The sequence below is a fragment of the Arvicola amphibius genome, chromosome 5 (genome assembly GCF_903992535.2).
Source record: "Arvicola amphibius chromosome 5, mArvAmp1.2, whole genome shotgun sequence".
Classification (NCBI taxonomy): Eukaryota; Metazoa; Chordata; class Mammalia; order Rodentia; family Cricetidae; genus Arvicola; species Arvicola amphibius.
In genome coordinates this window covers 62,043,666-62,066,220 of record NC_052051.1, presented here as the reverse complement: position 1 = coordinate 62,066,220, position 22,555 = coordinate 62,043,666, and the positions used below count along the sequence as shown (strand labels likewise).

At 40.6% G+C, this 22,555-nt stretch overlaps 1 protein-coding gene across 3 annotated transcripts in view; it reads left to right on the top strand.

Moving 5' to 3' along the window:
• The window catches only part of Fmn1 (formin 1), a 330,990-nt gene that overhangs the window by 175,166 nt on the left and 133,269 nt on the right, over positions 1 to 22,555 (top strand). For all 3 annotated transcript variants that reach the window (XM_038330188.1, XM_038330186.1, XM_038330189.1), the window contains one exon: positions 16,626 to 16,713. In XM_038330188.1, coding sequence (XP_038186116.1) covers positions 16,626 to 16,713 — 88 coding nt within the window. The remainder of the gene's footprint in view (positions 1 to 16,625; positions 16,714 to 22,555) is intronic.

Below are 22,555 nucleotides of genomic sequence, written 5' to 3'. Positions count from 1 at the left end.
TGTCTTAACAGTCTCGTAGCTGTCACACAGACAGGACTTCCCCAGCGTTCCCTTTTAGCATGCCCTGGGATCATCACCCTCCGAGTTTGGAAGAAACTCTGCCACAGAATCAATCTCAGGATGAGTCCAGTAGCCTAGATTCCAACTATGGTGGCCAGCTAAGACTCCTGAGAATTGCTCTAGGTAAAGTGAGTCTGCAAAAGGAAGCTGTGATGTCACCTCAGATATCTTCAAAGGAGGACGTATCTATCTGTTAGTTCTGTGTCAGCCAGTCACCATCCAGTGACTGGAGGTCCTGAAGCCGGGGTTGCTCGCTGTGGGTTGATCTTCACCAGCCATGAACAAGCCAGGCGATTTGCATCTTGGGTATTCTTGAAATCAAAGGCCATCCATCATTTCTGATATCTTGAATTCAATGATTATCATATCAAAGACATGCGACGATGTTGAGGATAATAACTTCTCTGTTGTCCATTATCTCTGAGCAGCTTGGAGTAATTACTAGCATATGTTCTTTTCAGGAGATTTAGCTAGCACTTCAGGCTTAGAAAATGAAAGCCCCGTTTGAGCCACAAAGGATATGTGAGAGATTGGGTTCTAGGTTTTCTTATTAGACGGGAGATTATACAGAGATGAGACAGGAAGTCTGAACATGATGCAAACTTTGTTCTCAGAGCTTTTAGAAAGACAATATGGTTGTCTGTGTACTTGGGATTAGCGTTCTATGAAAAAGATTTTTGCCACCCTTATTGACTATGAATGATCCCATGGAGACTGGCACTGAAGCAGATTTCCAGCTAGTTAAAAAGCAAAATAGATAGATAGATAGATAGATAGATAGATAGATAGATAGATAGATAGATAGATAGATAGATAGATAAGGCTCGATCATTTCTAAACATAAAAAAGGATTTATAAACATACAGGGACCACAGGGATGGCTCATTGGTTAAGAGTACATATTGCTCTTGCAAGTGACTGGAGGAGTTCAGTTCCCAGCACCCACACTGGGCGGGCAGCTGACAACCACCTACAACTCTGGCTCCAGGTGCTTTAATGCCCTCTTTTGACATGCCTAAACACATATGTAGACACACACGCACACAAGGAATAACATACGTCTTTATAAATGTGCAGACATAAATTTCACCGCTGCTCCAACCTTCAGTTATAGGAAACACAGCTTCTGTTTGTGGTTACCTCGTTGCTGATGCGCAGCCCATGGACCAGTAGTATGCATAAGCATCACCAGAAGCATCAGAAACCGTGCCTTGTGACTGTTCAAGGCTAACTGAGCAAACTGCCCCAATCTGGCAACTTAAAACTTGTCCTGCGAATATATTCCATGAAGATATTAAAAATCAAGTCTGCAAGCAGTGATTTCTCCTGGACATTTCTTCCAAGATTCATGATCAGAAGTGAGAGAAAAATGTGACTTGGTTTGGGGATGTTCTTTCTATGCAACACAGAAGTGCTAAAACCTTACGAACCTCCGTCTGCTTGTCACAGCCCTTGGCTCTCAGCTGGGCACCACAGCCAGAGCCACAGCCTTCACCTGCTGTGGCCTCCTCTGAGCTTGCTTGAAGGACAGAATTCACCAGCTTTAACACCAATGAAAGAGTTTCTCAGTCTCATCAGTTCGGGGATGGGCTTGCCAAATATGTGCTCAGACTCAGAACGGGATGACAATTTGCCTTTTCACATTTCTTGGTCAGGAGCCCAAATCCTTAAAGTAAACTTCGTCTGGGCAATTTTATGTGTCCCCAAAAGTGAGGCCATGGAAACTAGTCAGACCGAGCATTCTGACCCAACAGGGGGGCTCAGTTTCCCTTGAAACGCTTAATGGGGCGGATTATCGGGCTGCGTGTGGAAAGCTCGTTTTAACGGCATTATCAGGCCAGTTGACAGAGGCCTCTGCCCAGAAGCATGCTGGGCTACGCTGCCCATCAGCAGCTGGGGCTTGTTTGCACCAAGTCAGTTGACATTTCATAATATGGCACCAGGGAGCCTGCCAACTTAGCTCCTCGGGTGCCCTGCCAGCGGCGGGGGGTGGAGCATGGAAAAGCAGGGAGGCAAGACCTGAGTCTGCATTTATTTCCCTGGGCACCTGCCTAGCAGCAAGCGCTGGTTGTCTCTGAGGGGAGAAAGCTGCCAGTTCTGGTCCAGCTCTTCTCTCCAGTTGGTACCCACTCTTACCACTGGCCCGGAGAAGTAGTTGCTTACCTGTCCCATCTCCATTCGCCTCCATATGAGAAATGGTAGATGCAGTCTGCCTTTGTTAAGGTTGCTATTACTGTGATTATACACCATGACCAAAAGCAAGTTGGGGAAGAAATGTTTCATTTTTCAGACTGAAGGCACCAGGTTAGTTTGTCTTATTCAGTATAATCTTTACATTTCTCATTCATAGGGCTCCAAAACAAAAGGAGTTTTGTGGCTGGTGAAGAGAAAGCCAGAGTTCCACGTCACTGTTCATCACTGAAAGAAGTTAGGGTAAAACAAATGGAAGGAACCTGGAGGCAGGAGCTGATACAGAGGTCATGAAGTGGTGCTGCTTACTGGCTTGCTCCCCATGGCTTGCTCAGCCTGCTTTCTTATAGAACCTGGAACCACCAGGCCAGGGACGGCCACACCCGTAATTGGCTGAACCTACCACATCAATCACTAATTAAGAAAAATGCCCTACAAGCTTACCAACAGACCAACCTTAGGGGACTATTGTCTCAACTGGGGTTCCCTCTTGTCAGATGATTCCAGCTTGTGACAAGTTAACATGAAATTAACCAGTACAGAATCACAAGAAAAGTCATAGCTGTAAACCTGGCTTGTGTCTCTAGCACAGCCCCTTCTACCCCACGCACTCCACACCGCAGACTGAACCCTAGGCCACATGCACGCCAGACAAGTGCTCTACCGCTGCTACTTCCCAGCCTGTTTCTTCCTCTTAAACAGAGGATTATGCCTGTCCCCAAGCCTCCGTAATAAAGACAGCTGGGTATATGGGCTTAGGCCTGTAAATGTGAGCACTCGGGATACCGAGGCTGGATGATCACAAGTCCAAGGCTGGCATGGGTGACACAGTTGAGCCACGTCTCAAAGCCAACAAAATATGACACAAAACATCTGTAATGACTGTTGCATCTATCTCTTGTTTTGGACCTCTATGACTGAGAAATGTAGGGATGACAGTGACTAAGATGAGCTAACTTGTCATCAAAGACGGTGAATACCAACCTCTTCCTGCCCAGAGTTTTACCAGGAATTAGTATTTATGAGCATTGATATGTAGATAAATCCTGTCCAAAAGTACGACAGTGAAACTTGGGGTTGGAGAGGTGGCTCCATGGATAGGGGTGCTCGCTGCTCTGTCCGAGGGCCTGAGTTTGGTTCCCAGCACCCATATTAGGTTCACAGCTGCCTGAAGTTCCAGCCCTTGGGATCCGACTTCTTCTCTGGCTCCTGCGCCCACAGGCATACCCCCCTCAACGTGCACATAAATAAAAAGAAAGTGACACATATTTTTTAAAGTATCCCGACTGTTATTACATGTAAAAAAGGCCAGTATCAAAGTAGTCAGAAGCATATTACATTAAAAAAGATAGAGCATTAGCATGCCCCTTTTGAAAGTTTAAATTTGAGAGAGTCAGATTACTCGTTTTCTGCATGTTCTGCATTCTTAATGTTCAATCTAACTTAGACAAGCCATGTACCTATTTATTCTACAATTCTACATTCTTGAAAGTATGCCACTTGTGGGTATGTGAGATATATATATATAGATATAGATATAGATATATAGATATAGATATAGATATATATAAATATATGTGTGTGTGTGTGTCTGTGTGTGTGTCTGTGTGTGTGTCTGTGTGTGTGTCTGTGTGTGTGTCTGTGTGTGTGTGTATACACATTTGTGTGTGTGTGTGATTATGCTATGAAAGTAAATGCCTGCCTTCCTATCTATTTAAGCAGGCAGGAGGCCTGTCCTCCAGGTTCTGTGATAATTGAGACCTCACGGGTGACAAATCCCCCATGAATGAGACTGAGAAGGTTCAAGTCAAGGAACTAAGCCCAAGAACAAACGGTCTGCTCGATCTGTTACAGATTTGAATGTGTCTGGTGTCCAGTGGACGTGTAGCTGTAGGAATCAATCTTGGTGGTTTCAGCAAAGACAAGACTCCATGGGAGAAGGAGTCTCCGTGGCTCCTAGTCTCACCGCTATGACACATTCCTCATTCATCTGAGGCTGAGTCCAGCTCGCACGGTCCATTCAGAACCATTTATTTTTACTTTTACCCTTGGCCTCATCTGCCAGGTGCAGGCAGCACGCTGGCGATACGTATGGATTTCTGTACATGCAAAAGTCTCCCTGGACTTGGCAAGGATTACTTCCCAGTCTGTCTGTCATGACATTTCTAGTTGAGTGGGGAGGGTGTGGATTTTCTAGTGTAGCCATCTCTCTTCTCCTTTTTGCCCTAATTCTTATTCAGTGAGGCAGCTTTTCATTTTAATCCATATATGTAAGAAATGCCAATTGTACACCGGCTCAAGCATAGGTTCAGACCCTGGAAAGCGGGCTTGCGTTTTCCCCCTTTGGAGTTCCCTAGGCACCTAATAACGCACATGTGTGACATGCCATAATCCTGGTATGTGGCAGGAGTCTGAAAAGGCTCCGTCTTAAACTAGGCGTGTCTAATAGGGTTTAACACAACCTGTGAATTTGCCCCTGCACAAGGTCAGCTTGTAGGTCACTAGAATGCTACCCAAATCGCATTCTCCCCAGACCGAAATTATACCTAAGATGAAGGCTGTGTGCTGCCAAGTTCTGCTGACTCCAGAGAGAGCTGAGATAAACTGGGGGCTTCCTAACATTCCTCAGAAATGGATTCTTCAGGATTTGGGACAAAGCAACTCTTGTGAAAAGGCCTATGTAGTTTCCCAAGCTTGGTGCAGGGAACTGTGACCAGCTGTTGTCTGTCTTACCCAGTGGGTGCATAGGTAGCACACGTTCATAACAAAAATCGGCTGCTAGTAGGGAGCGAGTTTGAGGATTCTGACAAATCAAGAAAGGTGCCTGACAGTGAAAAGTGGGTAGCGTAAAGAGTTAAAAGTTCAGTTTGTGTTTAGCGGAAATAAAGCTCTGACTTGTGAGAAAATGACTACAAATATATGTGCCTTGATTGATACAATCATAACAATTTTATAATTTTGTCCAAGCATACCAGTTCTAAAATCTGATCCATACTTAAATATATAACACCAGAGGAATGAATTAGACAAAATTTGCAGATTTCTCCGTTGTTAAGTGTTCAATCGAGTACACATTGGTTATATGTTATATAAATCAATTGCTTTCTGAAAAAATCTTTCCCATTCAACCTGGACTAGACACTGTCATTGAGGAACCTCTATGAAATGAATTCTGGCTGGAAGCTTACACGTGCCCCCAGTGTACTGGATCTGCATGAACATAAAAATCATTAATGTTGAGAGCCAGCAGATTACGCTTTAGAATGTTAAAGTCAAGGCTCCTGTGAATGTACAGCAATGAAAGGTGCTGGACCAACCCTGTGCCCTTCTGCATCATGAGGGCCATCACTGCCTTTGGCTCCTAAAGCCTTGAAGCACCTCCATCATGGTAGTCATCTGAGTCAGAGGGCATCCGTGCCTGAGCATGGGGCTCCAGGTATGCAAGGCTTGTTTCCCTGCTGGCCTCCATGGAGAGATTTTTTTTTTTTTTTGAAGGTCAGACTTTGGACTGGTGTTGTAGGAAAATGGTAACACTTTGAGAATTGTTTTGGGTTCCCCAGAGACTGATAGCACAATCATCTTCAGAATCCTTCTCTAAATAAGTACATCTTCAGCAAGCCCCAGGGTCTTCTTGTCTCTGCCTCCCTAGTTCTAGGATTAAAAGCACACATTACTATGCCTGGGTTTTTACAAGGCCGCTGGGTATTTGAATTCTGGTTTTCATACTTGTAGTGCAAGCACATGGCCAATCAAGATCTCTCACCTGCCCTATGGGTTTAAACTGTCTTTGAACTTTCTTCAACAAGAGATGTGTACACACACACACACACACACACACACACACTCACATGTATGTATAGCCTTTCCATCCTTCGCAGCAAACATGTCAAGTTGCAATATTGTGAGTGCTGCTGTTTGGACAGACTGCCTGTCCAACCCTGGCTGAGGGATGAGCTGATGAGCAAGGACGTGAGACAGAATGCTAGTCTTCAGACGACTTCTGACTTCAGACCCAAGTATGATGCTGACCAGTGGACCACAAAAGCTCAGCCTGCAGCTGAAGTGGAGAGCTACTGATGCTGTCACCCTAGGCCTTCTTCTTTCTAGATTGTTATATTAGATTTTTAGTGCAGACAGCTTAATGTAGTCCTGAGTAATGAAAACTCAATGGAATGAGTTGGTCTTCATGACTTTCATTCTCTAATCGGGTGATATTACCTTTTGTATTTAGAATTCTGTGGCTATTTTTTAAAAAATATATCAGTTAAATTCCTACTTGTCCTAGTTTAATTTCTGTTGCCATGGTAAAACACTCTGACCAAAAGCAACTTGGGGTAGGAAAGGATTTATTTTGGCTTAGAGTTCCAGAGTACAGTTCACTATTGCACAGAAGACACAAAGGGAAGAGCCTGAGAAAACTTACCAGACCCCATTCATAGTTGAGAGCAGAGAAAAATGGATGTATCCATGCTGATTAATTCACTCCCAGTTTCTTCCGTTTTCTACTATTTAGAACCCCCCCCACCTAAATAATGGTGCTGCCCACAGTAGACTGGGTCTTCCTACTTCAATTCACAACCAAGGCACTTGCCCAAACATACTTAGAGACCAACCTGACCTAGACAGTTCCTCAATTGAGTCTCCTTTCTTGGGTGGTTCTGAGTTGTGGAAAGCTGACATTTAAAATTCATCACAATATTACTGTAAAAAGACATTTAATATCTGACAATCTCAGACAACTTTGGAATCTTATTAATTTTTCCAGTAATTATGTTCACCAGTCTAGAATAGTCACTCAATCTGAAAATATGGAGGTAAAATCAATCAAATTTGATGTCTTTCAAGCCCACTCACTGTATCCTAGATAAGTCAGTAAACTTGGTGCAGCAAATATCTAATATGGTCTTTCACTTTCAAGAAAAATACTTTAAATTTACTTTGTCTATCTAGAAATTAGCTTACTAATGATATATCTAATATAATAAAAGAAAAATCAGGGAAAATTTCTTTTACATTGAGTTCTGATTATTTTTATCTTGATCCTAAAAATTATCAAAAATTACTTTTAAAACAAAGTAATGGCTGTTGGTAGAAAACCAAATAGTTCAAAGACTCGGCCCCTTTGAAACTTCGTTCTTCTGTTTGTTTTCTTTGTGTCTTTGCCTCCATGTTTTCTTCTGACTATTGAATTAGGAAGGCAGATTCCTCAGTTCATGGAAATATAATTAGTAAGGGGACCCAGGTTTTTTTTTTTTTTAAATCACAGTTGAAAACTGAGAGTTGGGCCAGCTGAGCCAAGTGTTTTGGTTGCAAAGTCCTACATTTACCTTACAGGATTTCAGAACCCAGAAACATTGGCAATAGTATCAAATCCACAGGGACCACTAATGGAATGAAATTTACAACAGCAGGGGGCTGAATGCCCCCAACTGTATGCCTGGACTGTTGAAGATACAGTGGACTGGGGCACGGTAAAGGGTAGTTCTCAGATCTCATATTTCCTTAGAATATGCCTCTTCTCTACAGCAGTCTTTTAGAAAGTCTTTCCTCCTTCCAATTAGCTATGTCTTTATTTAAATTCCTTTGTAGCATACCAGTCTAATAAATCTAGTCACTAGAGAACATACCAAGAAGACTATGAAGACAGTTCATAAGAATATGCAGCCCATAACCCAAATCTTTAATCTTACTATTACTTTAGTAAAATTGTAGATTGAAAGAATAAAAAAGTTAACTTTTTTAAAAAATGGATTTTACTTGGTAATATAAAGAATAAGTGGGGTAGGAAGACAATCATCCTGTCAAATACTTGCCAGAGTATAAATTTCTTCTGTCACCTATTAAAAACAATTTGGTGATGCATATCCAATTTTAGATTGAGAATATTGTTTAAACAACTATAAATCTATCCTACAGAAAGAAAGACTTATGACTATAGGTAAGTTCTTTTGGTGTTAATCACACATTTTTAATTTGCAGCATTTGGAAAAGTCCTAAAGTCCCTCAGTAGAAGACACAAACAATATCACATACTTCAAAGTAGCTTTACCTTTATGGACATGTAATTTGTCAGGGATGTATTTCTGGACTGGGATAAAAGTTGTAAATGAGAAGCAAAACAAAAAGAAGCAAGTTTGCACAGATGAAAACATACACTTGCCTTTCTTCTCTATTTGGTTAACCCAGGGCCTCACTTACTTGTGCTAGGCACTCACTCTGTCACTGTGCTACAACCCTAGTGTGCCACTTCCCATATTATGTGCATAAGCTCCACACGTGTGGGCATGTGTGGGCATAGACTGTGGAAAACACCCATTACCAGTGCCAGTAACTAGAGAGTAAAATCAGAGAATATTTTCACTCTCTTCTATATACACACATATATTTGTGTGTATACATATATTATTATAATTATACAATATCTAGAATATCTTGAGATGGGATTTCTCTTTGTAACAACTCTTGTTGTCCTGGAACTCGCTTTGTAGAACAAGCTGGCCTCGAAAACACAGCCTTTGTCTCCCAAGTGCTGGAATTAAAGGTGATGCATCAACATTGCCTGGCTAATCCTTATATTTTTAAATAGTTTACACTTCTTAAATTTCAAAATGTATCAGTGGGGTTGGGGAGATGACTCAGGAGGAAGAGCTCAAATCTCTAGTACTCATATAAAAAGCCAGGCATGGCTATTTGTGCCTGTAACCCATGCATTGAAGAATGGAGTCAAGGGTCTGTTTGTGAGCAGGATGGCCAGCCAGTCTGTTAGCAGGAGAAGACCCCCTCTTAAAGGGATGAGGTGGAGAATGATAGAGGAAGGTATCTGATGTTCTTCTGTGGCACATGTACACTTACATACATGTACCACACACCACATACTACACACACACATAAAAGACATCTGTTTCTTTTATTAAAAATATAAATCCACAAAAGGAAGAGTGAAAACCAAAAATCGCAGCCCAGATATCTCTGTGAACTTAGATCTTAAGCCTGACCTGTTTCTTGTGTCTTTAACTCCACATCTGGCCAGTGGGGCCTTTAGAATAAGAGTTTGCAGTGCTTGGGTCCTGCTCTCTTCCAGCCTGTGCAGTGATCAGATTGACCGAGGCCCAAGAAGAAGCAAATAGCCGAAGACCTTCCTTTTCCTCCCATTCACCCTTCCAGTTTCTTTACCCCCTTCCTCCTAACGCTTGCTCCTCACATCCTGCATAGCCAGTCTGACTAAATTCAAAATGATCAAAATATGTGCAACAGTTTCTTTTGCTCTGCTTAGAAGTTGTCTGTTTGTATAGATTTTGTTTTGTTTCCATTTGTTTTCTTTTCATCCTTTGACACAACTGGGCTTATGGAAGGTATTTTAAAATATATATTCCCTCTCCCCCTTTCCTTTCCATCCTTTACATTTTGAATTGTAGTTCATTTGATGCTGTCTTCCAACTATTAGGGAGAAGCCAGGCCCCTTGCAATGTGGCCTGACTCAACCTCAATACAATGGTTCATGGCCTCACTGTAGGCAGATGAACTACCTGGGGTTGGGCACCATGCCTAGTGTATACCAGCCACTTTTAACTCACCTCTCTTTCTGTGCCTATCCACCTCTCAGAAACATGTCATGATGTCAAGATGGCAAAATAGAAAGCACCCAGACTCTCCTCCTTTCATGTAGATACCAGTTTTCTTCATGAGAAATCCAGAAATTGGTTGTGTCCCTAAAGAGTATCACAATAAAACTGCTAGGAAAATGTGTAGCATCTTCACAATGGAGTCTGCCCTCCCCACTCACTGCATAGTAGTATACAGAACATTCCTAGGTTCTCCAGATAGGGCAATGGAAAAGATGGCCATTTGTGTCAGTTCTATTCAGGAGGCACCCGAAAGATGAGGGTCCATTGTGTCCGAATCAGAGAAGAAAAGATGCCAAGCTGGGGGAAGCTGTGGGCAAAGGTGACTGTGCTAACTAGCATGGACTTATTTTCCACTTACCCTTCCCTTTTCTCAATGTCGAGTGGGTTGGAGTAAACCCCTAACTCTTGGTTTCTCCCTTGGGAAGAAAATATTGGAGCATACAATCAGTGCTCTGGCTTTTTGGAGGGCTGCCCAGGGACTGGTTTCTGTCTTCCTGACTTAAGAGTGCTGACAAACCCAGCATTCTGTGCATGAGCAGGGACTACTGGGAACAAGAAAAAGCTGGCTGGGTGGCTGACCATTGCTGCAAAGCACCTGTGGTGTACAGGCAAGCCAGCATAGCTTAGTGACTTCCCCAATGGGTTATAGGAAAGGGAAGAGTGGAGGCTGCATACAGTGTTCTTTTTTTTACTCATCTGGTTTCTTTCTTACTCAAATCATTTTGTTCATAGGATCTGACATCTTCTAGATGCTCGGGGGATGATGAGAACAAAAATAAATTGGGAGCATTTTAATGTCTCTAGAGAAGTGATGGTACTCTAGACAACAGAGAAAGAAGAATTATAGCATGGGGAAGCCATTAAGACCTCTTTCTTTGGGAGCTTGGGAATTCATATGTCTGCAGAACGCTCATCCATGGGTCTAAGAATTCTTACTCACCTTGGCTTGTTTCAGGAGACTTTCCCTACTGAAACCAATCTGTAAAGCTAAAGACTGTGGAAAATGACTTCTCCCCCCATAAACATACCAGTCCAAAGTAACAAGGCATACAGAGAAACACAGAGACTAGTACCTAGCGAAGATACAAAACAAATTCCTGAAATGAGTTCATAGTTGCAAACACACATGATGCGCTTAACAAATAATTCCAGGTAAATGTGACAGTGATGTTCAGGGAGCTGGGGAAAGTGAGGCAGGGGCAGGATGAGTGATTAGCAGAGATAGAAAGCATTTGAAATGAGCGAATAGACACTGGGAAGTGGTTAAACCTAATCACTGAGTTGAAAAATTGCTACAGGAGCATCAGCAGCTTTCTTCCCAGGCAGAGGAGGTGATTGGAGGATTCAAAATTAGAGAGAGAGAGAGAGAGAGAGAGAGAAGAGGAGAGGAGAGAGGAGAGAGAGAATGAAAAAAGTGAAGAAAGTCAAAGCAGATGAAGGACGTCACCAAGCAGACCAAACATCACATAATTGGAGAAGCTGGGAGAGGAGGAGGGGAATACAGATTTGACCAAAGAAGGTGGCCAGGATGTAGGTTTGGAGATGAACTTCCTAAATCTGAATGTCCGAAAGAGGAGAACTCAATAAGACACAGCAAGATAGACTGTAATAAAATTTTCAGAAGGTAAAGGCAGAGAAATAGTTTTGAACACAAGACAAAAGCTACTTGCTACATGAAAAGGCGCACTGCCATAACTGTCAGTGAATTTTCCAGCCACGACTTCTTGGCCTAAAAGATGCTGTATTTCAGACACTGGAAGAAAAGCTCCTAGGACAATAGGTATGTGTGCAGGCAAACTCTCCCTCAGGTGTAAAGGGAAGCAGAGAAAGATGAGCAGCAGCCACAGAAGCCATGCACCACTGGCTTAGTGATGAGCTCCATACATAATGAAGAAGATGCATGTTCTGTAGGCTGAAACAAACACACACACACAAGCATGTGCATACAAAGCTTGCTGGTGAGGAAAATATCCAAACAAATATAATACTCTTTCATGGCTGTGTGTAAATCATTTTTACCCATTCCATGGGGCTTTCGAGACTAGTATAAAAAGCTTAACCACAATGCATTCTTGACTGCACAACCAGAAGTTTGTAACTCGTGTAACAAAGTACAAGGAAGTGAAGAAGTAAAAGAGTAGAAGTCTTGTATGTGAGTGTTTAATTTAGAGCAGACTGTTACAAACATAAGGCATTTAAAGGAAAGGCTGAGCTAACCATACAGAGTTTGAACAAGAGGCCCTTCATAGAAAATAAGAAGGGAACCAAAGTATATCACTGTAAGAAGTGAACAAGACCAAAGAGTAGTCTGAGAAGAAAAGGGTAACAAGTTACAAAACCAAAGAGGTTAACAAATCGGCTCAGTAAGTCTCTATCAACAAGGACTTTAAATGGAAATAGATGAGTTTTCTCAATCAGAAGACAGAGTTGCTGACAGAGTCAACAAGATAAAAAGCTGATCAGTATGCTTTCCACAAGAGATCCACTTCATACTTAGGAACACACTTAGTGCATGGAAGTGAAAAAGTATAGAAAAATCCTAGCTAAGAAAAAAACAGAAGCCAAATGATCATATAAAGTATGACTCTAGAAATAGACGTTAAGTCAAAAAAACTGTTACAAAAGACAGATATCGTGCTTATAATATCGTGCTTATAACTATGCACACACCCAGCATCAGCACCAACCATATGAAATAAACTGAACTTTAACCCCAGAAGAACCAGAAAGCAAAGCTTGAATGGCAGATACTGTGCTGGGCCCCTGTGCACAAGGTGACAGACTGGAATGGTATACTGCAGCCTTTTCAGATCCTTAGTCTCTCCTGAAATGATAGAGCACTGTTTTGTTTGCCTTTTGTTCACCTAGTTGGATTGATAGTTGTGTTGAACATAAGCAGATGTATTTCTTGTCATTATACCCAGAGCAATACTGTATAACAAAGATCTATGTGCCGTTTATATTACATTGGCAGTATAAATAAGTGCTAAGAATACAGTAAAAGGCTAGAGCATCGGTAGGTTTGAGTATTTGTGATGGCCCTGGTGTCAGTTCCCTGTGGATGCCCAGGGGTGACTCTACAATCTATTTTACTGACAGGAATGGAGCATACATTCTTTTCAATTGGAACATCGTCCAGGGTTGAGAGAATTTTATGTCACAAAATAAGTCTCAACAAATTCGAGATGTGGAAGCCATACCAAGTAGCTTTTGTGACAGCAATGAGATGAAACTGGCAGTATTAGAAGAAGGAGAACTAGAAAAATCAGAACTAAGTTGGAGTTAAACAACGTGCTTCTGAGCAACTAGTGAGTTAAAGAAGAAACTCAAAGGAAAATAGAAAGGTTGCTTGAGAGGAGCAAAACCAAAGCACAGCCGGGCGGTGGTGGCCTTTAATCCCAGCACTCGGGAGGCAGAGGCAGGCGGATCTCTGTGAGTTCGAGGCCAGCCTGGTCTACAAGTGCTAGTTGCAGGACAGGCTCCAAAGCTACAGAGAAATCCTGTCTCGAAAAACCAAAAAAAAAAAAAAAACAAAAACAAAAACAAAAACAAAACACAGCGTACTGAACCTTACATGATACCAAAAATAGCACTAACGAAAGGTTTATAGGGATGAACGAGTCCATTGGAAAATATCCTAACAATATCACTCCATACATTGTGTAACTTGAACAAACTAAGACCAGAGTCCACAGAAGGGTGAAGCAGTAAGCATTTGTACGTGAGTATATAACAGAAGTATTGGAAACATGCCAAAAATACTTGAAACTGCTTTTTTCATGATAAACAAAGCTGACACATCTTTAAATGAAAAGAGAAAAAAGAAAGCAGATCCAAATATGTAAAATCACAAACAAAAGCACAGACTTTATAACTGATACCACAGAAAGAACAAATATAGGAAACCAATGTGAATAATTATACATATGTTTGATATGCCAAAAATTTGAGTAACCTGGATGATATGGACCAATTCCTACAAACTTGTAACCTACCTAGGCAGTATCATTAGGAAAGAGAAAATCTAAACAGCTATCATTGAGAATTGATCCAGAACTCTAGCATCTCTCAGAAGGGAAAACAGTGGAGAAGTCTGCCAAATACTTGAAAAAGTACAGGACACTGTTTCTCAAACTCTTCAAAAATCTGAAACTGGAACTCTTGAAGATATATTTATTTTTATGAAGTGAGGATTTCTCTGATGCCAAAGACACTGCAAGAAATGAAAAGCAGCATTGACCCTAGTTAATATAGATGAATACCACCAACAAAATACTAGCAAGCCAAATTCAAGATGGCATTAGACAGATCATATGTTATAGTAACATGGGCCTTACTACTATGATGCTCTTTCTGTCTCTGTCTCTGTCTCTCTCTCTGTCTCTCTCTCCTTTCTTCTCTCTTCCTCCCTCCCTCCATATGTGTTTGTGTATATGCCTGCAGATTTGTGTGTGATTCAGATACATTAACAAAGCAAAGAATAAAGATCACATGTTCCTCTCAAAAAAAACATAGAAAGAACACGACAACATTTGACATCAGTGTTAGGGTTTTATTGCTGTGATAAAACACCATGACCAAAAGCTACCTGTGTATCACCAAAGAGACTCAGGGCAGGAAATCAAGGTACAAACCCGGAGGGAGGAACTGTAGCAGGGAACACAGAGGAATGCTGCTTACTAGCTTTTTCCTCGTGGCTTGTTAAGGTTGCTTTCTTGTACAACTTAGGACCACCTGTTCAAGGTTAGCACTGGGCTAGGCCCTTCCTCATCAATCAATAATGAAAAAAATTTCCTGTATTCTTGACTACAGGTCAATCTGATGGAGGCATTTTCTGAACTGAGGCTCTTCTGTCTAAACTGAATTTAAAAGTGTTAAGTTGACACTTTGTGATTTTTAAAAAAAAACTGCTTACTGAATTGATAACAAAAAGAGATTGCTTGAGCATAATAAAAATTATGTTTTTAAAGTTTTAAAGAAGATACATCCTAACCAATGGCGAGCAACTGAAACCTTTGTCACTGAAATCAAGAATAAGTCATTGGTGCTCAGTGTCACAACCTCAGTTAATATAGTAGTAGAGGATCTATCTAGCTCTAGGCAAGAAAAATTAATCAGTTAATTAGCAAACTAATTAGTTAATATCTTTATCATTGTTCTGTTGTTATGAAGAGACACTGTGACCACAGCAATTCTTTTTTTTTTTTTTTTTTTTTTTTTTTGGTTTTTCGAGACAGGGTTTCTCTGCAGCTTTAGAGCCTGTCCTGGAGCTAGCTCTTGTAGACCAGGCTGCCCTCGAACTCACAGAGATCCACCTGCCTCTGCCTCCCGAGTGCTGGGATTCCACCCAGCTACACAGCAACTCTTAATAAAGGAAAGCATTAAATTGGGACTGGCTTACAGTTTCAAAGGGCCAGTCTATTAGCATCATGGCAGGAAGAATAGCAGCTCTCAGGTAGACATGGTGCTGAAGAGATAGTTGAGAGTTCTACATCTGGATAGGAAGGCAGCAGGAAGTGAGCAAGACTCTGGCTTGAGCATTTGAAACCCCAACTTCCTCCAACAAGGTCACACCTCCTAATCTCTCTCAAGTAGCAATACTCTCTATCAAGAATTCAAATATTTGAATCTATGGGGGCATTCCTATTCAAACCACCATATTTAGTTAAGTAATTAATACACCCTCAATGGAGAAGAATGTGATTTTATATGGAGGATGGAAGTATTGGGAGGTTGTCATTCAGATAAATTTTCCATCATTCAAGATGAAAAGGTTTCAGAGATAGGATGTTGAACGATAGACATGTAGTTAGCAGTATGAGTCATACTGTTGTATATACTTGAGGGTTTTTAATATAGTGTGTTTCCTCTGTGGGATTTCTATGGTCATAATCCAAAATCAAGTAGAATGAAGCTTCCAAAACTGAGAGAAAATAATGTTCAACAAAGAGGATCTGAGTCATATAATTGTGTATTCATTGTATTCTTTCCATTTTTGTCTATTCTTGAAGGGGGATCTGATTCATTCCACAATGAAAGAGTGGATAAGTAAAAACTTAGAGATGTGGATGAGGGTCTCGTTAGAAGCATAAAGAGAATTTAGTACATATGTAGGGGCAAAGCCTAAAAATCCTCTAACTTGTCTCCTTCCCTGTTTGGGGAGCAAAACCAACTTCAGAAGAAACACAACCTGTGAGCTCAGTGACAGGTAGCACTCTCTAACCAAGGAAGACTTTCTGTGATAACATCCTTCCCACCCCTGAGGCTGCCTGATTAATGAAGTCGTGGTGGGTTAGCTTGGCTAGCTTGCTTTTACCTATCAGCAGCCAGAATCCATGTCTTGTTCTCTAGGCCCCTTGTGTTTGAAGAGGTCAAAGTAGCCAGGAGTGGTGGCACATTCCTTTTAACCTCTCCTCTCAGGAGGCTGAGGCAAAAGGTTATAAGTCCTAGACCAATCTGGTCTATATGGTGAAGCAAATTATTTTAAAACATAAAAGAAAAAATCAGAATAAAATAATCTAAAGATGTTTGGTGTTTGTGTTAGACCAGATGAATTCTGCATGGTATTTTCCTTTACTTTTGAGTTGTAATGTAGATATGCTACTTTGAATTTAAGCATTAAGTCGAGTGCCTGTGATACTGTCAATATTTTTCCTTAGTGCATCAATATATTTAAGTCTTGTTTTTTTTTTCTGAAGGATTGCATGATCATTTGAGCTTGTATTTTTCTCTTTTTACTTAAAATTATAGATCATCAAGTTATTGGATGGAAAACGATCTCAAACTGTGGGAATCTTGATATCTAGTTTACATTTAGAAATGAAAGACATCCAGCAGGGTAAGTCCTTTCTGTCATTTCCCTCTAGCCTTCAAGTTCTCCGTAGCTTTTCATGCATGTTAATTATATCGGAGTGCAGCTTCATCTTGACATTTTTGTATGGGTATATGAGGTATGTCTTATTTCTCCCTTGTTGCCTACATCATCCATCCTGCATTTCCAGCTAGTCCACTTTCTACTCTCCAACAGTCCTCCTCTGAAATCTTTCTGAACATTTTGTTGAAAAAATTTCCCAAAACACCTAAAAGTTAGAATGTCTGGTAACCGACACCCAGCTAAAATCCATGGTTACTTTCGTTTGATATAGGCAGTCCCTCTACTAGCTAGATAGTTAGGAAAAAGATGTCTCAGTCCTTTTGTAATTTATCTTGCAAAACCATTAGTACTACCAATAAAAGGTAAAGGGATTTTCCCAAAATACAACTGTAGCACCGTTATCTTGTCTTGAAATTGATTAGCAAATTTTTCAGTATCTTTATTTATTATTATTATTTTTATTGAAATCTACATTTTTTTCTCTGCTCCCCTCCCTGGCTCTCCCCTTCCCCCTTTAATCCTCCTCCAAGGTCCCCATGCTCCCAATTTACTCAGGAGATCTTGTCTTTTTCTACTTCCCATGTATATCTCTCTTAGGGTCCTTATTGTTATCTAGGTTCTCTGGGACTGTGATTTGTAGGCTGGTTTTCTTTGCTTTCTGTTTAAAAACCACTTATGAGTGAGTACATGTGATAATTTCTTTCTGTGTCTGGGTTACCTCACTCAAAATGATGTTTTCTAGCTCCATCCATTTGCCTGCAAAATTCAAGATGTAGTTATTATTTTTTCTGCTGTGTTGTACTCCATTGTGTAAATGTACCACATTTTCCTTATCCATTCTTTGGTTGAGGAGCATTTAGGTTGTTTCCAGGTTCTGGCTATGACAAACAATGCTGCTTCCTATTTTCATTTTGAGTTTTACCTTGGCAGTTTATTTGTTAAGGAAACCCACTCACTTGTCTTACAGTTTCCCACTTTGATATTTTGCCAGTTTTGCCAATCACTTTAACATGTTTTATCTCTCACATTCATCTGTCCTCTGTGTTTCCTGCGCAGTGTTGGTTTGGTCTAGATTTACAGTAGGTAAATGAGTAATTCTTCATACTGTATGTCATACATACACGATTTCTTCAAAATTAGTATTGAGTGGATCATGAGGTTAGTAGGCACTGAGGATTTTTGTCTAGGTTTATTCCTTCATTAATATACAATATATTGATATATGGATTCAGTCATTTCTTATTCTTTAGATTGAATATGCCTATATAGAAAAACATACAGCAACCACTTGATTTTTCCATTGCCCCCCTGCCACATACTTCTTTCTTCAAATGACAGAATTTCACTTTGTTAACGTTGGTGCATTTTTAAATAAGAGCATCTAAAGAGACTGATGAATAGACTGGCTACAAAGAACTAGAATTGAGAAAAGGGAGAAAAATCCCACCTTGATTTCTATATTAAAAATTTTGTCTTTGATATTAGTTCCTCAGAAAGGCATATGTATAAAAATAATCTCCAGAACCTGAAGTCTAGAAAGATGACTTATTAAATAAAATGATTCTTAGTGTAAGCGTTAAAAGATTTGTTTATTTCTATTTTGTGTGTATGGATGTTCTCTCTGCCTGTATGCCTGTGCACCATATACATGCAATGCCTGTGTGAATCAAGAAGGCATTGGGTCTTACAGGAATGGAGTTATAGCTATCGTTAATCACCATGTGGGTTCTGGGAACTGAGTCCAGGTTCTCTGCAAAAGCAACAACTGCTCTTAACCACTGAGCCCTCTCTATAGCCCCCTTTTATTATAACTTTAAAACTAATAAGTTTTATTTGTGTACATTTTCTCTAATAAAAGTAAACCAAAAGGTATCATGCCTCTTGTATCTTACATTAAAACAATATTCCCTTTATTCATCCATCAACTAAATGTATTTAGATGTGCCACTTATAACATGAAGGGGTTTTGGTCTAGTTGAGCATGAGTTTAATGACACAAACACTCTGAAACAATCCTTCCCTTAAGGTTTTAGCCCCTGTTGCTCAAAGTCATTTGTCTCCACTGCTACTCAGGAGGTTTCTAAAGGCTTACACTGCTTTTCCTTTCTCAATGGATTTGGTAGAAGATCGACATTTTGCTACATTACAAAACAATTGAGTTTATTAAAGATAAATATTATAAATATTATAAATATTTATACTTATAAATAATTATAAAATAATTATAAAACATTTTAAGTAAATGACAGTCACAGAGTATTCAAATAGGCTGACCTAAACAAATAGTGTTGACTTATTGATAGAACCAAACATGTAAGTGTGAATATTAGACTTGAACAGTATTATAGCTGATGGCAGTTTGGAACAGTTTCAAGCACCTTCTGGTATTTGAAAGGCCTACTATTGAGATTAAAAGTTTTCATTGGCTTTCGAACCTTCTAGAAAGAAACTTTAGATCAGGATTTGATAGTCTTTTGATGAGAAACTACCATATAGGGTATAATCCTTGGAATGAGAAAGTTTGTCAACTGTGGTACAAGAGTTTTGCTCTTAACTTGTGCTTCTCACGCCCTTGGTAAATCCCTGGGAGATGAGATTTTATCTAACAATGTGGATATGAATTTTCCAGCTTTCAACATCACCTGAAACATTGTTCAGTTCCTTTTACGTATGTGTCACTGAGTATGGCAGATTGTCATATAGATAAGGGGCATTTGAGTCATGTGCTGTAGCAATTACCAACTCAGGACCATACACTTTTCCATGGCATTACAGTCCCATTGGACTGAATAGCATTGTGAAGTGAGCAAGATTTTAGTTTGTCTGAACCTTCTCTACTCTGGTCAGGAGCACGTGTATGTGAAGCAAACATGATCTCTCATTTCATCATTTAAAACCCTAACCATAGCATCGCAGAATGATATGTCTTATGTGTATGATTATAGACTTTTCTCTGCCACAAACTCCTATGTTACTGTGGTAGTTTGGATGTCATTGGCTCTCATAATCTCATAGTGAGTGGCACTGTTAGGAGGCTTTGTTGGAGTGGGTATGGCCTTGTTGGAGGAAGTGTGTCACTGTGGGGGTGGGCTTTGAGGTTTCCTATGCTCAGTTTACTACCCAGGGTCTCAGTCAACTTCCTGTTGCCTGCAAAATGTAAGACTCTCAGCTCCTACTCTGGCACCATGTCTGCCTGCATGCCACCATGCTCCCCATCATGATGATAATGGACTGAACCTCTGAAACTGTAAGTGAGCCTCCTAAATTAAATGTTTTCCTTGTAAGAGTTGCTGTGGTCATGGTGTCTCTTCACAGCAATGGAAACCCTAAGACAGATATACTCTATACAGTTGGCCCCTAAGTTCTAAAAAACTAATCTCCATGTCATTTCTTCATGTAATAATATATACCAGATGAATACAGCAACATAACCAGAAGCTATGATATTAAATTATTCCTTTAGAGTCATTGACTGACACTGGTTTCTGAATGAGATGTCATTCTAAATCCAAGTCTGATTGTGAATGGAATATGCTTGGCCCTGAGCTATTGTCCTGTTGAACAGACACCTCAGGCTGATGAAGCATGAGACATTAACGTTCATGTGAGGGGACTGGAGCAAGATCTGATGAGAGGCATCAAACTGAAATCTAGGCAAACCCTCACTGCCGACACAGTCAGTTAAGAGCATTTCCTTTCACCTCCTAGACGTAGGATCATATTTGTCAGGGTGCCAAGAAAAAAAGATGTTAACTTGTCCTTTTCAAAGTCTCAAGAAATAGTGTCTATAACCTGAAACCCAGTACCTAAAAGCTCACATTTATTGTACTTAAGCATCTTCTCGACTACAGCATTGGAAAGGTCCAGGCCAGTTATGATCTTGTTCACCTCACAATGAATAGTCAGTCCAGGGGGGGCTGTAATGCCGTGAAAAGGTTTATGATTCTGAGTTGGTTAACTGCAGTATCACATGACTCAAAATGACCCTTATCCATGTGGCAATCTGTCATACTCACCAGGACATACGCAAAAGGAACTGAATAAAGTCTGTTGTACGTAAAACAGTGGCCGTGCTTGCTCATTGTTCCGTCCATATCCTCGTCTCCACTCGATGTTATGTATATTCATGCCGTTTCCCAAGCAAGATGTGATCTGTACTCCAGCACGTGCATAGAAACACAATAAACATATTTTGAGTAAGGGACAGGTAGATGACGGTACAAGCACAATGAAATAAGCATAGACAAACTCTGAAAATGAAACACCTAATTCCTGGGAAATGTACTCTTCAGCTTGCCAGCAGAGGGACCTGTCAGTCTCAGGAAGCACTTAAGGGTTCCTATTTTCTACTGACAGCTTTTCAATCTGTCCTGCTGAGATTATAACTCTGTCTGTCTGTCTGTCTGTCTATCTATCTATCTATCTATCTATCTATCTATCTATCTATCTATCTTCTACCTACCCATCTTCCTATCTGCAATGGCACAACCTTGTCCATCCTTGTTATTTGCTCTCAGATTTGTTCTTCTGCTTCCTCACCATGTGTTATTTTTAGCTTTACACAAAGCTCAATATATTGTTTGGTTTGCACATCTGTTTTTCTGTCATTTGCATATACTCTAAGGATGCAAGCTCCAAGAAGGAGCATGTCCACAGATGTGAACCCCAGAGACCTCCTGCTTGAGCCTGGCATCCACATGGTGATCATTAAGGGCTTGTTGAATGAATAAATGAAAATGGTTATGGTGATAGTTAACTGTGGTTGCCATCCTGATTGGAGTGAGAGACACCTAATGTATGAGGCACACTTCTGAACAAGTCCATGATAGCATCTGCAGAGACAACCAGCTCATGAGCGTTCTGACTTGTCATGTCGTTGAGGGCTTTTTTCTTCTTCTGGCCTCTCCCCATCTTCCCCTTCTTTCTGCTTCCTGTCCATTAGGAACTGAAGTACAGTTTTGTCACATGTGTGTTACGACAATCTTTTGCCCAAGTCTATGGGGCCAACCGACATCTATGGATGAACCCTCTGAAACTGTGACCCAATTAAATAAATCCTTCCTTCTTTGTATCTGGTCAGGATTGAAAGAAAAGCATCAAATAGTTTAGGTGGGTGAATCTATCAGAGACTGTGTGACCTCAGAGGATAAATGACAAAGGTCAGATGAGAGACTGTGTGGCCTTAGATAAATGATGAAGGTCAGTTAGAGACTGTGTGACCTCAGAGGATAAATGATGCAGGTCAGGTGGATAAATCTATTACAGCCTGTGTGATCTTTAGAGGATAAACAATGAAGCTCAGAACCAAGGCTGACACACACATTAATGTAAAAGAGGAAAAACATGGATGTGGGGTATTTAGAGAGAGTGGTTATAGCTAGTAATAACAGGGAGGATGGATACAGAATCTGGGATACACCTTAGGCAATATAGGGAAAACATGAAAGGCAAACCAGAGGTCTAGCAGCAAAAGCAACTTCAAGGAGAAATAAACTCTGTGTTGGAGGATTTTAGCATCCCTCCACTGGAGCTGTTCAAGCTAGCATCTGGAGGACCATGAAAACGCTACCCTTGGGGGTAAAGGAGTAGGGCTAGGCTATAGACACAACACCCTTCGAAGGGTAAGTCTGGGCTTTTCTCTACTAAAGTAGCATACTTGCTGAAGTCTCGACCAGAGTCACTACAGGAGTGATTGCAAGGGAAATGGTTTCAAAAGAAGTTCCAGAAAGCCTGTGTTTCACCCAAGATATACTGAATCACTGATTGACTTACCCCTGGCTTTCCATCATAGGACGGGATGACTTCT